At 52.3% G+C, this 15,949-nt stretch overlaps 1 protein-coding gene across 5 annotated transcripts; it reads left to right on the forward strand.

Moving 5' to 3' along the window:
* The first annotated feature begins 2,528 nt into the window (after positions 1 to 2,528).
* SMIM29 (small integral membrane protein 29) lies at positions 2,529 to 15,689 on the forward strand. Of its 5 annotated transcripts, none has more exons than XM_074977758.1 (6): positions 2,529 to 2,551; positions 3,174 to 3,276; positions 6,519 to 6,707; positions 8,047 to 8,072; positions 10,063 to 10,168; positions 14,937 to 15,689. In XM_074977758.1, the coding sequence occupies exons 3-6, from the start codon at positions 6,597 to 6,599 to the stop codon at positions 15,300 to 15,302; spliced, it is 609 nt and encodes a 202-aa protein (XP_074833859.1). In that variant the 5' UTR covers positions 2,529 to 2,551; positions 3,174 to 3,276; positions 6,519 to 6,596; the 3' UTR covers positions 15,303 to 15,689. The 5 variants fall into 5 exon arrangements, with proteins under 5 accessions (XP_074833859.1, XP_074833860.1, XP_074833863.1 ...); XM_074977759.1 differs by having other exon boundaries at positions 2,533 to 2,551; positions 6,473 to 6,707; XM_074977762.1 differs by having other exon boundaries at positions 2,533 to 2,551; positions 14,575 to 15,079.
* The last annotated feature ends 260 nt before the right edge of the window (positions 15,690 to 15,949 follow it).

The following is a 15,949-nucleotide window of genomic DNA, read 5'->3' on the forward strand; positions in this document are numbered from 1 at the left end:
CTGTCCAGGGATGAAAAAAAATAGATGGAACCCTGCTCTTTCTGCCAGCAGCGGGGAGTACTCTCTTAGTCTGTGTGAGATTTATAATGGTGCATCTGGGGAAAATCTTACCTACTCCCATGATGCCTGAGCTGCTCTATCAGAAGAGGACATGGTGGATGGCTTCTCCCCCATGTGCCACAACATCCTTGGATGCCTGGAAGACTACCTCCTTTGGACTGTGTCAGCTCCCTCTGTGCGGCACAAGCTCTGTATTACAATCCTGGCAGTTTTGCTGCTTGGGAACGCAATTGAGGTGTGATGCCTACTGATGTGGGAGTGATGTCAGAGTTGGAGCGGGGGTGGAGATGGGAGAGGTGGCTGGTATATTACTTATGCTGTGTATGGAATCTACTCTCTAACAAAGGCTGAAAGCCGCTGCTGTGCAGAGGAGCAGCCCACAGTTGAAGTGCCCCTGTCATGTACCCATGCACCCTGCCTAGGGCTGGACTTCCTGGTCAGCAAACTTCTGGGACCAGTTGTGTGGGCGTATAATTACTGCACTCATGATAACTGACCAGGCATTTTGGCACCTGGATAGTTCTAGTTTGTCCCTCTCTAATTCAAACCCAACTGCATCCCCCAAGTGGGGCTGGGAAGAAGTTGGTAAAATAACAAACATTTTCCTGTTCCCTCTTCAACAAATGGTGCTAATGTGGGTTAACAACCATGTGCCCAGCATGCACAGGTTTTAATGGCCTTTCCTCTTGAACACCCCCAGTTGCTGCTGGAGGGTTAGAGCCCCTCCAAGGCTTTTCTCGGAAAGCATGAGCACAAGCACACCTAATCATTCCAGCTGCGAGGGAATGGGAGAGCAAATATGTTAGCCTGGTGCCCTTTTTGGAAGCTGCTGAGTTTCAGTTGAATTTGTACAGGGAGGATGAGCTGCCCTTTGGAACTGCCCGCGCCAGGTCTGGAGGGCAGGAGCAGCCTGCCCTGCTTTGATGCCCCATTCTGGATTTGCTTCCTGTGGAGCTGCTGAAAGGTTTGAATGAGGGGTCACCTGTTGTCGTCATACTGTCCCTCTCTGCCAAGGTTGGGGGAGGGACACAAGATGGTTTATTCCTTGCCTTATGTCTGCACCACAGCTGTGCTAAATTCTTTAGGGCAGGGAATGGATGGCTGCTTGTTTGTACAGCACCTAGGGTATTGGGGAATGGATCTTTGACTTGAACTTCTGGGTGTAATTATAGTATAAACAATAATGGTTTTTAAGAGAAAACCTTCTCCCCCAAGCCTGTGAACTTAGTGCCGTGGGGTAAGGAAGAGCTGGAGCCCTAAAGAAGTGGGGTCTGCTACACTCTCCCCGTTAACTTGGGCAACTCAGTTAACACGTGCTCCCCTCTGCTTTCAGGAGAGAGATTGAGTTCCAGCCAGCTGCTTCTGGGGAAAGAGGCAGTGGAAAGGGTGTCTGAGGCCAGAGTCTTGCCTTTTTTTTTTAACTGAGCGATCTCTCGGCTGTGGAGGATTAAAAATAAAATGCAACTGTCATTGGTTTTGGAGGCAGGAGTTCAGGCTAGTACACGTCCCTGCAGCATGAGAGGGTAGAGCTCACAGCTGAGGTTGAGGCACTGCAGGCTCTGCTCTCAGCAGAGGAGAGGGGATGATCAGGGATACAGACCTCTAGGTGTTGAGAACAGACAGGAGCGAAATTCTCTATACAGCCCCACGGACTGGACCTGGGCATCACATCTGGGTTCCCTCCCTACCTGGGCCACGGTTGTTCTGCAAAGAGGGAGGAGCTCCTGCCGCCAGCTTGACTCATGCAGGTGTTCTAGGGGGGAGAGGGCTACAGAAGGCGAATGGGTTGTGAAGCAGGGGCGTCTAGTCCCACCTCTGCCCCTGCCTTGCTCCATGGCCTTGTGTCAGTCACTTAGACTGCCCTTTCCTCAGGTTACTTTGATTTGCTGCCATTTTTTTTAACTGTGTGACGTCCGAGCTGTGGAAGATTTCAAATAAAATCCCTCGGCCGCGGCCCTGCCATGCCCACTGCGCCTTGGCAGCACTGAGGTCACCGGGTGATGGACGGGAGCTGGTGCCCCCGCTCCAGCGACCCCTGTATAGCACGATGAGCAGCACCAAGCCCCCTCTGCATGTCCCCTGCTGTGTGTACGCGGGGTGGGCGGGGCAAACCGAGCCCGTCCACCGCTCCAGCCACATGCTGTCCCTGCAGCCCCAGAGCTGCAGCCGGCCGGCGGAGGGTAGCGCCCCTGTGGAGGGGGCGCTCGCAGCTGGTGTGAACCTCCTCCTGGAGCCCCCTCCCATCCCCACCAGGGCTAGTGGGGCAACAGCTCCCCCCAGGTCTTCACCCCATCTCTCCGCCTCCCGCCTGGCTGGCAGCTTGCAGCGGCTGCCCCCTGCCGCCTCCCTGGCGTTCCTGCAGCCTGCGCGGCCGCGGCTCCTCCCCCTGCCCAGCATGGCCGGAGGCTCCGCCCCCCGGCTGTCAGTCACGCGCCTGCGGCTCCTTCCGGATGGGTGGGGCGAGGAGGGGGCGAGCGGGGCCGGGCGGCAGGTAAGGAGCAGGCGCCGCCGCCCGGGGCTCGGGGTGCGCGGAGGTGTGGGCGGAGGGGCAGGGTCAAGGGGGCTGGAACAACTTGTGCAGTGGGGTGCTGAGCCAAGCTGGAAGCCGTGGAAATAATGGAAACTGCTGCAAGCCTGGGGGTGCTGCTGCACCCCACACCCCTACTTCCAGCACCTATGAACAGCGTGGGGGGCGGCGGCAGGACAGCCGGAGGGGCTGCAAAGGAAGAGCAAAGAGGGGAGGGTGGGGCTGCAGCAGGGCAAAGGGGGTCGGGGTGTTGCCGCAAAGGGAGGGGGTAGGGTGGAGGGTACAGCAGGGCAAAGGGAGGATGGGGGGGTGTTGCCACAAAGGGGGAGGGGGAAGGTAGGGGTGCAGCAAGGCAAAAGGAGGTTGGAGGGAGGGGGCAGGACAGCACAAGAAGCGGTGGGTGGCAAGAGAGGGGCTGGTCTGACTGGGGGCAGGCAGGAGTCTCTCTGAGGCCTATAGCAGGGCTGCAGGGGGATGGGTTGGGGAAAGGACAGCCCGCAGAACCCCACAAGCTGCAGGTTTGGTTGCGCGGGGGCAGAGTCTTCTTGCAGGGCTTGCGTTTGCGCCTTTGCTTTTCCTTCTTCAGGACCTCGTCCAGGGCTTTCCCAGAAGGGATGGACGCATTTCGGGAGTGAGTCCTTGCCCGCTGCCAGCCTTTCACAGTCTGCCCAAGCGTGGAAGTTTTGGTGGTGAGGAGGGCTGTGCATTGCCAATGGGGGGACCTGGGAGGGGATGCTGTGTGTACAGGGGTGGAGAGCACTGGCAGGTTAAAAACAGGAAAGCCCCTAGCTGTAGAGCTAGTAACCCCACAGGTAACTAAGTGCTAAACATCTCATTGATTTCCTCGCGATGTGTGCAGGCCCTGGCCCTGCAGTGGACTTCACCATGCCAGCAGATCTCTGCTCCAGGGGGTTGAACCCTGGGGTCCAACTGGCTCAGTAGTAGTTCTGCAGAAAAGGACCTGGGAGTTGTAGTGGACGAGAAGCTGGACATGAGTCGACAGTGTGCCATTGTAGCCAAGAAGGCTAATGGCATATTAGGTTGCATCAAGAGGAGCGTTGCCAGTAGATCCAGAGGAGTGATTATTCCTCTTTATGCGGCTTTGGTGAGGCTGCATCTGGAGTACTGTGTCCAGTTCTGGGCCCCCAATTATAGGAAGGATGTGGACACACTAGAGAGGGCCCAGGGGAGGGCAGCCAAAATAATTAGGGGGCTGGAGCATATGACCTATGAAGAAAGGTTGAGGGAATGGGGTCTGTTTAGTCTGCAGAAGAGAAGACTGAGGGGGGACTTGATAACAGCCTTCAACTTACTGACGGGAGGTTGCAAAGAGGCTGGAGAGAGGCTGTTCACAGTGGTCACGGATGGTGGAACACGGAACAATGGTCTCAAGTTGCTGTTGGGAAGGTCCAGGTTGAACATTAGGAAAAACTTTTTCACTAGGAGGGTGGTGAAGCATTGGAATGGTCTACCCAGGGAAGCAGTGGAGTCTCCATCCCTGGAGGTGTATGTCTCGCCTCGACAAAGCCCTGGCTGGGCTGGGCTGATCTGATGGGGTTTGGACCTGCCTTGGGCAGGGGCCTGGACTTGATGGCTTCTGAGGTCTCTTCCAGCTCTGTTGTTCTATGATTCTATGATAGGCCAACTCCTGTGCTGAGCGTGGTGCAATGATTTTTTAGCTCTATTGATTGCACTTTCTTTCCTGCTTGGACAAGGCAGCCAGACTCCTGTGAGTCATACGGAGGGCACATACTACGATTCTTTTTGTTGTTGTTGTTGCTGCCTTTCATTACAGGGAGACTCTATGCGCGTCTACTACTGTGCCCATTCCAGAAGGGATTTGGGGATGAGCCTAACTGCTGTCCCTCTTGCAGACTTCACATTTGTTCTTTCTTCGATGGGCTTTACCCTTCTCTGAATCTAATATAAGCCTTCCAGGTTTGTAAGCTATCTGTTCTGTGTCTGGGGGATTCAGAACCGTAGAAATGTAGGGATGGAAAGGAACCTCAAGAGGCTACCTGTTGCATTCTCCTATGCTGTGGCAAGATACATAAATCATGGATACCTGGATGAATCCGACCATGCCCTAGATTAGCACTGTGGGGTATGGGCTGCGGGAGCCAAATGTTTGCATTCAAGCATGACCATACTTCCCAGGACTGTTCTGCTCCCTTTCCCCCAGTCTGGCTCTTGACTGGCTGCTGGCTTCTCTTCAACAGTGGTGAGACCAGATGGTGGATTGGAAGCTCTTTCGGGCAGGGACCATGTTTTTTGAGGGTTTTTTTGTACAGCACGTAGCACGGTGGGGGGTGTGGCCATGTGAGGTGCTATAACAATACAAATAATAAACAATAGTGGGGCCCGGGATGAGGCCTGCTCCTAATGCTTGTGGGTTTTTGGGTATTTCCCTGTAGTGGATAAAGGTCCACTGTGCTCTTCTGAGACACAGCCTCATGGCAGTCGGGTGTTTAAAGGGCCTCCAGGCGTTTCCTGACTCCAGAATACTCAGTGATCTGCTCCCAAGCCAAGATCTGGCCTCTGCTGTTGATTTCAATGCGTGTCTTTATCCATCTCAAGGGTGTCTTTGTGTGCTCTGCATATTGCAAACTCGTGCTCTGAGATGCTTGTCCGTGGCAGAGATTCTTTCATGGATTAAGCCCTTGGAGGTGTGGGGGGGAGGTCTCTGCCCCAGCGTCACATGGAAGAGAGATTTGAGACAGAGCTGTGCAATTTTTCAGCCCTTCTCCCCAGATGATGTATTATTAGTATTAATTATACGTATTGTACTGCACCTAGGGCTTTTAATGCCTGGACCTGTGAGTTCTCTGCAGCAGTGTCCTCATCTGGGCATTTCTGTGGGAGCAGTAAAGCCCCGAAGATGTGTTGGCATGTCCTTGAGCCTAGAGCTATTATTGGAGTCAGACTAATGCCTAGGGTTCCAGTTGAGATCTGGTCCCTGGTGTGCTAGGAGCTGTACACATGTAGCGAGGAATGGTGCTGATGACCTAACGAGGTGAGATGGATGAAGAGGAGAAATAAAGCATTATCTCACAGGTGGGAAACTGAGGCACTGAGAAGGTGACTTGCCCAAGGCCATCCAGGAGTCACTGGCAGACAAGGGAACTGACCCTAGGTCCTGAAGGTTGGTGCGAAGCCACAGGTCCATCCTCCCTCTCATAGGTGTGATGGCTTGACAGGATGGTGGTGAGGTCTGTGGGCTTCAGCCTGGGCCAGGCTGCAAGCAGATATTACCTTGCACTGCAGGGTGCTGTGTCAGACTCTGGCTCCGTCTCAGCACCTCATGAACGTTACCCAATATCTGGCATCTCCATTTTAACTGGTGGGGAAACAGAAAGAGGTGACTTGCTCCAGTTTGCCCTGGAGCCATCACTTTGTCTGGGGCAAATCTCTTCCTCCCGTCCCCAGCTTTTTTGTGTCTCTGTATTTCCCTGTCTGTCCCAAATGGGGGTGAAGTTATTGGGGCCTGTGGCTGGGATGTGCTCTCTGCATACAGCAAAGTGTTTGAATCAGTTGCTCAGGGAGTGCCTAGTAGATGGTGTGGGGTTGTTTTAAACATGCTGTTTCCCTCTGCAGCCCGGGTAACTTTGTGTCCCCCTTGACCAGTCCCCCTCATTGTTAGCCATGGTCATAGGTTTAAACATGATGGCTCAGGTCCCTTACCTGTTACTCCTCCCTTTGGCCCTAATGGGCATGGGTGTTGCTGAAGCAACCGGCTAGGCTACATACCAAAGGCTTGAAGTGGTGTCCTTTGCTGGCTTGCTGTCATGGTCAGTCTGTGACAGACTCGTGTTACACACCATGGTACCAGTTCTGGGACTGGAATCTGGCTGCTGAATGGGAGACACTGATTGGCCTCTTCAACAGGGAGCCTAACATCTAAGATCTTCTTCTGCTTCTTTACGGCCGAGAGGGTCAGCCAAGAGGTTCTCTTCTCGATGAAGATCAGAGCCATCCCTCTGGCCCCCCTTGACCAGCTGCTGCCTGTGCCATGAGCAACACGACCACTCCCGCCTCCACCCGCACCTCCAGCGACTCCTTGGTAGGGTACGTCCTGGTGCCCTTCTTCCTCATCACCGTGGTCGGCATTGTCTTGGCAGTGGTAAGAGAGTTGCTTTTGTTGGGGAGAGTTCAGCCAACCCAATGGGATATAGATGTGATTGTGGGAGACAGTGGGGACTGGTCAGCCCAGTCCAGTGGGAGGGAAATAAGTGTTTTCTCACCTCTAGGTCACTGGTTCAAGCCCAGGCAATGACCCAAAGTTAGAACTGCTTTGGTGGCTGGTGTCCCAGTGCCAGTTACATGGCAGAAGTGACTCCCTCCTCTTGGGAGCTCTGGCAGAGACCAAGGGCTGAATGAGCCACATGGAGACCTCACACCTGTCCTGTTCCCTAGACGTGACCTCTCCAGGTTGGGGCTGACCTACACTCGCGTGTGGTGAGCTTAAGTGGGCCATCTTTGTCCTGTGGCTAGATGATGTCTGTCCACCTGAGGGGTGGCTGTGTGAGCCCTTCCTCTGCATGGCCCTCCCCAAAGAGTGGGGCTGGGGTCTTGGGAGAACATGTTCGGGGAGGGCACAGCTGTCTAGCGGCCTGGCAGAATTGGTGCAGTGGTTTCTTGTCTCTGACCTTTTCCCACTGGGAGGGCACCAGGTGTTTTAAAACAAACACAGAAGTGCCTGGACTCAGTTGCTAGGTGTCCTCTGTGAACATCTCCTCCACCTAATATCAAAACCACAGTGACCCTCCTGCCTCCAAAATTTTCCTTCCAGCTGAGAAGGGGAGAACTAGGGTCAGGTGGCATGTGAAGGAAGGAGTCACAGGAAGGGACTGAAGATTGTCCCTGGCTTACTCATAGACTAAAAGTGAGGTGAGAGGATGGGGGGCACGTTTTTTTTTTTTTTTTAACCTGTTCTAGCTCAACCACAAGGTCTAGGCTCAAGGAAGGAGCCATTGGGTGAGGGTTTCAGGCTTGTCCCGTGTGGTCCCTGAGAGCAGATGGTTCTGATGGCCCTTCCTGGCCTGTGGGGATGGGCTACCAAGCTGTTCGCCTCTGGCAGCTGGATGGATACTGCTCACAGGCCACCCACCAGCCATCTGTGACGTGAGTGGGTTTGTCCACTCCCGGCAGAATGTGTGTCTGGATCACAAATCAGATGCTGACCCTTGTCGGCAGGGGAATGGCTTGAGCATCGTTGGAGTGATTTCTTCCCAGGTGGCCTGCTCTGCACTAACACTTAGTGCCAGCGTCTCCCCAGAGCGCAGCCTCCGGCCTGCGGACTTGTCCTGAAAATTAGGTGGCAGGTGCCTGATGGTTGTGGCCGTTGGCAGCGGATGCTATCGGGGGGCGGGGGGGGGAAGCTAGTGCTGTGCGGTACCTGCTCTGCAAACGCCCTGGGCTGCGTTCCTGCTCACTGAGTGCTTTTTTTCTCCCCATTGCAGATCATGTACATCCAGAAGAAGAGGAGGTAAGTATCTAAGTCTGGGAGCTGCTGGTATGTGGAGTGGGGTGGGTGTGGGTCTGGGTTTTGCTTTGCCTGGAGAGGAGTGGCAGTCACACAGCACCTGCAGTGCAGATCTGGCTGGAGATAGTAGAGCAGATACAGACTCCTGGGGGGCTTTGGGCATCCAGGAAGGAACTCTCTGGCTGTTGTTACTTGCTCCCTTTCTGTGGCAGGCCTTTGCCCTGGATCCCAGATGGGCATCAGTGCAAAAGGAAGGGAGGGTGTGTTCAGCAGGGATTTAAACCCAGCCATGTCTTCTGTATGCACAGTACCAGCAGGGTCAGCCTGATGCAGAGACAAACTAGGTTCAGGCAGTGGGGGAGCCTCCTGAAATCCGGCCGTCGTCGTCCTCTTCTGCCACCATCCTCTTGTCCCGTCAAGGGTCATGGAATTCCCTGCAGGAGTGCTCTCCGCTCAGGCATGGCTACTCTGATCTCCATGCGTGCTTCCCAGCAGCAGCAACAGCCCCTCTGGCCCAGCTGCTTCCTGCCCCATCATGTGGGGATGGGGGGAGCTGTGTGAAACCTGTACAGTGCTGGGACCCTGCCTGCCAGGTCGCAATGCTTGGTGCAGGGACCTGGGCCTGGCCTTGTGGGACATGAGCTCGTGCTGTGGGGTGGGCTGGCTCCCTCACGTTCTCTCCCTGGGGTCCCCCTCCTCGTTGAACCCAGGGGTGTGCATTTCCTAAGGGCCTAGTGTTGGAGTTCATCCAGCCCGGCGTGCCTGTGCAACCAGGGCCAGCTCTGATGGCAGCTCTGTCGGTGGGTGAGGCGAGCACGCTTGTCTGCTTGCTTTCCCCATTGCCTGTCTCTTCATGCGAGACCCACATCCCCTCCTGAAAACAAACTTGGGACCAGCGCTGCCCACTCCTCCCCCATGCCTCATGGCAGCGCCTCCTTGCCTTCTTCCCCAGCAGCTGCCTGAGGCATAGCGCTGTTGGGTCGATCAGTGTGAGCTCTCTGAAAATGGTCTTTCTCCCCAGCTCCCGCTAAGTGTGGGCTAGGCCGGACAAACACTTAGCGTGAGGCAAATTGGCCTGTAAATCTACCCCACTCTGGCCAACCGGCCCCTGCTGCCCTGCGCTGAAAGTTAGAATCATAGAATCCTAGGTCTGGAAGGGACCTCAGGAGGGCATCAAGTCCAGCCCCTGTCAAAGCAGGATCAACCCCAACTAAACCATCCCAGCCAGGACTGTCCAGCTGGGACTTAAAAATCTCTAGGGATGGAGATTCCACCACGGCTTTAGCTAACGCATTCCAGTGCTTCACCTCCCTCCTGGTGAAATAGTTTTTCCTAATACCCAACCTGCGCCTCCCCCACGGACCTCCAAGTTCTGTAGTGCCCTCTGATTTGCTTCCAATTCGAAACCTGGCAGGCACTCAGCATTAGCAGGAAAGGGGTGTTGCGTGTGTCATTCCAATCCCTCCGCGCGTTCCACCTCCACCCTCTGGGGCAATGAATGTCTTCTGCTGACGAATGTCAGATGGTTCGTGTGCGGCTGGGACCTCGGGTGGCAATAGAGATGTTACACTCCTTGCCTGGGCCAAATGCCCAGTGACTCCACTAATAGCAGTAGTTAGCCCTTCTGTATCCTTGTGCTCAGTCCCACTGTGCTATGTGTTGCGCTGCCCCACGGTGCTTAGATCTTCGTGAAGGAGGAGACGGCGGGTGGATTGAACAAAGAGCTGGGGGGGAAGTGTGAGGTGGCAGCGTGATGGTAGCTTTGAATGAGGAAGGACTGCTGGCTTTGGCCCACGGGCTTAGACCTGCAATGAGATTTTCAGAGCTGTTGAGATGTTCAGATGAATTCCAGGAGCATGTCTAGATCCCCTGGCTGGCTCTGGGAGCCTCATCCCTCCCTTTTGCGGGCCATGTGGGTCTATTGCCAGCATCACCTGGGGTGCAGCTGCAAGTTCCCCAACCAGCCTCACAGACCCATGTCTGCCTGTGTCAGGTTTGACAGGTTACGTCACCACCTGCTACCGATGTACAGCTATGACCCTGCTGAGGACCTGCATGAAGCTGAACAGGAACTGCTGGGGGATCCGGATGACACCAAGGTGAGCTGCGCAGGTCCAGAGCCCGTGCAGGAGGGCAGTGTGACTGGGAAGGAAGCTTGCTTGCAGCCAGTACTGTGCTTTGAGGCTGGTGGGTTGAAAGAGCAATGTGGAGAGACACTCGAAGGATGATACTTCTCATCCAAAGTCCTCTGCTGTAACTGCTCTGCCCAGGAGAGCACTGTGCATTCAGCTGATTTTTTTAGAGACACGTGGTGGATGGGGTCTGAGCACAGGAGCAGGGTGAATGCATGAGTGACTGCAGGTTGCAGGAATACAGGTTGAATCTCTCTAATCCAGAACTCTGTCCTCTGGCAACATCCATAATCTGGCATGATTTCAGTTTGCCAGATATCCACTTATGGTGGGGCCAAGTTTCCTGCGGTCCCATGAAGTTTGTTTCCAGCCACCAGTCCTGGCTCTCGTGTTCTGGGCTGTTTTTTCGCTGTAATCTACCCCAAATGTCTTCTAAGAGCCCAATAAACTCTGGAAGTGTTGGTGATGTGCTGGACAATATTGACCTCCTGTGATCCGGGAAATTCTCTTGTCCTGCACCAGTCAGGTCCCGAGGGTGCTGGACAAGAGAAGTTCAGCCTGTAGTTACCTGGGCAAGTAACAACCTTTCGGTGCCACTGTTGGCCTGTAAACACAGGGTTAATCATACTTCTTGCTGCGAGTGGTTAATTCCTGCAGGGCTGGTGTAAGCGCTCAGGTTGAGAGTCATCCTCAACTTGGCAAAGCATTTTTTTTGTCTGAAATTGGGTATCGGGAATTGTAACACCAGAGATCACCTTCACCAAAATGGTAGCGGTGACAGTCGGGGATGACGGTGAGCCCCTGCTGTGACCAAAAGGGCAAGTGTAACTCTGGGGTGCAGAAATGGGGGGCATCACCAGCAGGAACAGGGAGGTTATTTTACTTCTGCACTTGACCTCCATGATGCCTGTGCTGTGTCCTGCTCTGGCGGCCACAAGCCAAGAAAGATGTTGATAAATAAGGGAGGGTCCAGACAGGAGCCATGAGAATGCTCCGGAGACCAGAAAACAGGCCTGAGAGCATCAACACAAGAAGCTCTCATCTATTATCTTGACAAAGAGAAGGTTAAGGAATGACTGACTTGAGGACAGTCCATAGGTATCTACAGGAGGAACAGACACTTAACAATGGGCTCTTCAATCTAGCAGAGAAGGTGTTAATACTATGGTGTCCAACAGGCTGGCTATGAGCCACATGTGGCCATTCCGCCAGTTGAGTGTGGCTAGTTGGCTTGAACAATAAATACATTTTTCAGAATAATGTGGCGAGTTCACTACAGCGGTAGCCACGAGCCACTACAACTTGTGGCGGCTGCTTCAGAACTGTTGGCCACCATGGGTCTTAGAGGATCCATGGATTGGAAACTTAAGCTAGACAAAATCAGGTGGGAAATAAGATGGAAATGTTTAACAGTGAGAGTCATTAACCATCAGAATGATGGTGGTGAGGTGCTCTCCAGCACGGGTGGCTTTTCAATGGAGATGTTTTTTTCTGGAAAATCTCCTCTAGGAATTATTTCAGGGAGATGGCCTGGCCTGGGCTGTGATGAGCACAGAGGTCTCTTCTTGCATAGGAACCTGTTGGAAATAAATTGTCCTTTCTCTGTCATCTCTTTATGTATAGTCAGTTCAATCTTGCAAACATTTTACCATGTAACTCATGGGGTTTGGAAAGTTACCTTTGTGTTTACAGCATTGGTTTGTCCTCTGCTGAAAAGAGCCCTAAATGCTGACCAGGCAGCAGTAAAAAACCTAGTCATTTGCTTTCTAAAGGATTTTAATGGGGGATACTTTTTAAAGGGGCTCACTCAAAGCTAGGAGATTTTTGCAGTTGGTCCATTTAAAAAAAATCACATAGACTATGTTTCTTTACTGCTGTTGCACAGCAGGAGCCTTTGACTAGAAATCACAGACTCGTAGAATCCTGGGGCTGGAAAGGACCTCAGGAGGTCATCTAGTCCAGCCCCCTGCTAAAAGCAGGATCAACCCCAACTAAATCATCCCAGCCAAGACTTTGTCAAGCCTGGACTTAAAAACCTCTAGGGATGGAGAATCCACCACCTCTCTAGGCAACGCATTCCAGTCCTTCACCACCCTCCTGGTGAAGGAGTTTTCCCAATATCTAACCTACACCTCTCCCTCTTCAGCTTCAGACCATTACTCCTTGTTCTGCCATCTGACACCACTGAGAACAGTTTCTCACCCACCTTTTTAGAGCTCCCCTTCAGGAAGTTGAAGGCTGCTATTAAATCACCCCAAAGCCTTCTCTTCTGTAAACTAAACAAGCCCAAATCCCTCAGTCTCTCCTCATAGGTCTTGTGCTCCAGCCCCTTAATCATTTTTGTTTCCCTCCGCTGAACCCGCAGGTATGGAGGTATCTGTCGATCAATCTGTCTGGAAAATATGAAGAAACACCCTGTCACATCTCAAAAATGCAGTTTGGAAAACTCCTCCATCTGCTATAACTAGAGATTTTTCCAAAGTACTTCAATTACTAGGGTCAGCAAACATCTGTACAAGAGAGCCCCCTTCTTCATATTGAACCTATTGTAGTGAAAATGACAGTTGGCTGAAAGGAGCCAGCATAGCTCAGGGAATAAGGCCTTAAAAATTGTTAGTCTGGAAAGCTGAGTTCTGGTCTTAGCTGTGTAACTGACCTGGCCAGGTGGTCCTTCCCTTGTCTTCCCCATCTGTGAAATGGGAATAATACCTGTCTTTTGAAATGGCTTTGAGTTCTATGTAGCCCTGTGTAGGAACACTTACTATTATTATTATTCTACAACTGAAATATGTGGAACATTTTGAATCCATAACTATTCAGTGTAAAGCTCTCCAGAATAATCTGGCTATAGACAATGAAAAATCACATCTTGAAAGAAATTAATTAATAGTACTGCGAATTGCTAAAACTGTAGAAAGGTCCAGATATGACTTTCTACCGTTTATACTGCTTGCATTTCACTCTGCCCCGATGATGAAAACAGTTCTCATGCTCTAGCTCGTGGCTGCAGTGTTAGGGCTGGAAGTACAGCAGCAGACTTTCTCCCTTAGTTATATTCAATTTTTTTTTTGAAACTGTGGCTTTCACAAATCCTAAAGGTGAAGCCTCAAGTGCCAGTGGAAAGGATGTGATGGCTGGGAGTTGGGAGGAGGCCAAGTGATGTAGATAAACAACATCAGCCACTTGGAAATTAGGTCAGTGACTCAGGCTGAGTGTTGGGGACGTGTTAGAATGGACGGGATCACCAGCAAAGCTACGTGATATTGTTCAGGACAGCTGCCCTAGGCGTGAGCCTGATGCACCAGACCAGAACTAGAGTAAAGTTAAGATCATAAGGATTCAGATCTTGCTTATTTCTTCTTCTTAGTAAGTCCAGGACTACCTTAAAATGTTCTCAACCCAGTTACGTTGCTGAAGGCTGTGACAAATCCATGCTGTGGGTGACAGAGTTAAACCGCTCTATCTCCCAGCGTACACAGCACTAGGTTGATGGAAGTATTCTGTGCTGGGGATTTGATTGGCTTAATATGCTCACCCCCCTGGAGTGATGGACCTAGAGTGACCTAACTTGGTAGTGTAAACCATCCCATAGCACCATTCTGAGCTGGATTGCTGGATCAGTAGCAGCTGTGCATTTCTGGTCTTGGTCACTATGGTGCTCCCAGCTGAAATGAAGTGATTTCAACTCAGTCCCATTCCAAGCAGGCTAGTGTACATGTGGTACAAACTGGTATGGCAAGAGGTGCTCACCGAGGGTGCTTGTTGCTGGCGGAATCAGCAGAGGCTGAGATTTGACTGGCTTAGAAAGACAGAACCCTTTGGCCAGGGAAGGGGCCGGGGACATTTTCCCTGCAGTTGCCCATGGCCTGTTTGTTCTGTGCACACAGAGAAGGCTGGGGACTGCTGGCCTGTCAAGGTTTTACGGTGCGTGGGGGAACTCGTTCATGAAAATAACTTGTTTGGGCAGGCAACTTGGCCCATGATACTGGGCTCCTTCTGCTCTTTCAGGCATGTTCCCTGAGAGTAACTCTCCACTCCAGCTCATCAGGCTTCTCTAGCATCTCAAGAACCAACCACCTCTTGTTGTATGTAATGAAGAAATGCTGATTGCCACTATCTCCCGGGTAGCCAGATGGTATCCAGAGTTTCTCCTCTGCCTGTGGACTGATTTGCCACAGCATCAGCACATCTTCTGGTCATGAGCCATGGAGAGGGGAAGGAGAACAAGCCCCCCATAATGCAAATGTTTGTTTCTTTTCACCATCTCAGTGGATGCTGATAATTCTTGGGTTCCAGCCCTGGTTGAAGGTGGAGGGGAGGGCCAGGCCATCTGGTACTTGGAAGGTGCATAAACAATGTATTGTTCATTGCAGGTGATGCGAGGCTGGGGTGGGTACCAGCCCCATCGAACTCTGCTCATGGACATGAAAGCGTAGCGGAGCTCAGAGAAACCAGCAGCCAGGCGATGTACTCCTCACCTCCATCCCCCTCCCTTATTCAGGGATTTCCATGTTACCCTCAACTGCTCCCACGTGGGGTTCACTGTTAAAGCACCACCCTCCTTTTCGCTTTCTCCATCCTGCTCCTTGTCCATGACAACGTAAGGCAGATGGGCGTAGAACCTGCTGGCGTCAGTGTCCGAGCACCATCAGGCTGTGGTGCTGCCCTGAGTGTTTCTACTGGCAAAGCACTGAAGGATCTGGCTAAGTCTTGGGTTTGCACTTTTTTTGACTAGGAACAGCTCTTGGTTCCTCCTGGTTGTGGATGTAAAACTCTCTGCATCTCTCCACGTGAGCACAGAGGAGAGACTGCAGCTCCTGAGAGCGTGTTGGTGAAACTCGGTCGTTGGGGAGCTCGGAGACTCAACCCTGATAAATCCAGTTTATCTCGGCCTCCTCTGCAGTATGTGCCCTGTAACGCAGCTCTGGTATTGCAGCTCTCTCTGCTGACTGCACAGAGAATAAACCTCCAGCCATGCTGCCTATATCTCTTTGCACAGACTGGGTGTGTTATTTTGTTTTGTGGGGGGCAGCGGGAGGGGTCAGTCCCATGCACAAACCTGATTATTGTGTATCTCTCTTTGTTTGGGGATTCTTGTTGAATTGTGCAGCTGGGAACTTGAATGCTGAGTTTAATGAAGCCTTTGCTGGGATCTTGGAATAGCTGCCAGCAAGCATGTTTCCTGCAGTGCTGCAAAAAGGCCACTCAGATGCAGTCTCTTCATTCCAGTCACCCAAGGGCAGGGCTGGGTCCAATTTGGCTATGCAGTAGAAAACTGTGCGTTAAGCAGAGCAAAATAGTTCTGCTTTGCATTCAGCCAAGAGGCCTTATGGAAAGAGGAGACATCTTCCTAGCAGAAAAGTGACTGGATAGTAAAAGAACCCAACTTGGTAACGGTTCAGCAAGGTGGACCTTTCTGTGCTGATGATTTTTGTATGTTACAGTAGCTCACCTCTGTTTTGTAAATAAAAAGGCCCGTTGAACATGAGCATTTCTGGCAAGAACTCAGCTGCTTTTCTTTTTTTGTAATCTGCAGTTCTCATCTTTCTGCTTAGAGCAGTCAAAACTGGCCAGGAGTGCAGCTTGGGGTGTGTTAACCCTTTGTCAACGGCAGAGCTGGGCTTGGGATGTCCGGATTGAAAAGGTACCGTATCCTCCGAGCAGAGCAGAGACCGCCCCCACTTGCCTTGAAGTCAGGGCTGCTGGTGTGCGCTTGGGGGAGAAGGCTGGTCCTTGGCTCAGTTCTGT

The sequence above is a fragment of the Carettochelys insculpta genome, chromosome 26 (genome assembly GCF_033958435.1).
Source record: "Carettochelys insculpta isolate YL-2023 chromosome 26, ASM3395843v1, whole genome shotgun sequence".
NCBI lineage: Eukaryota > Metazoa > Chordata > Testudines > Carettochelyidae > Carettochelys > Carettochelys insculpta.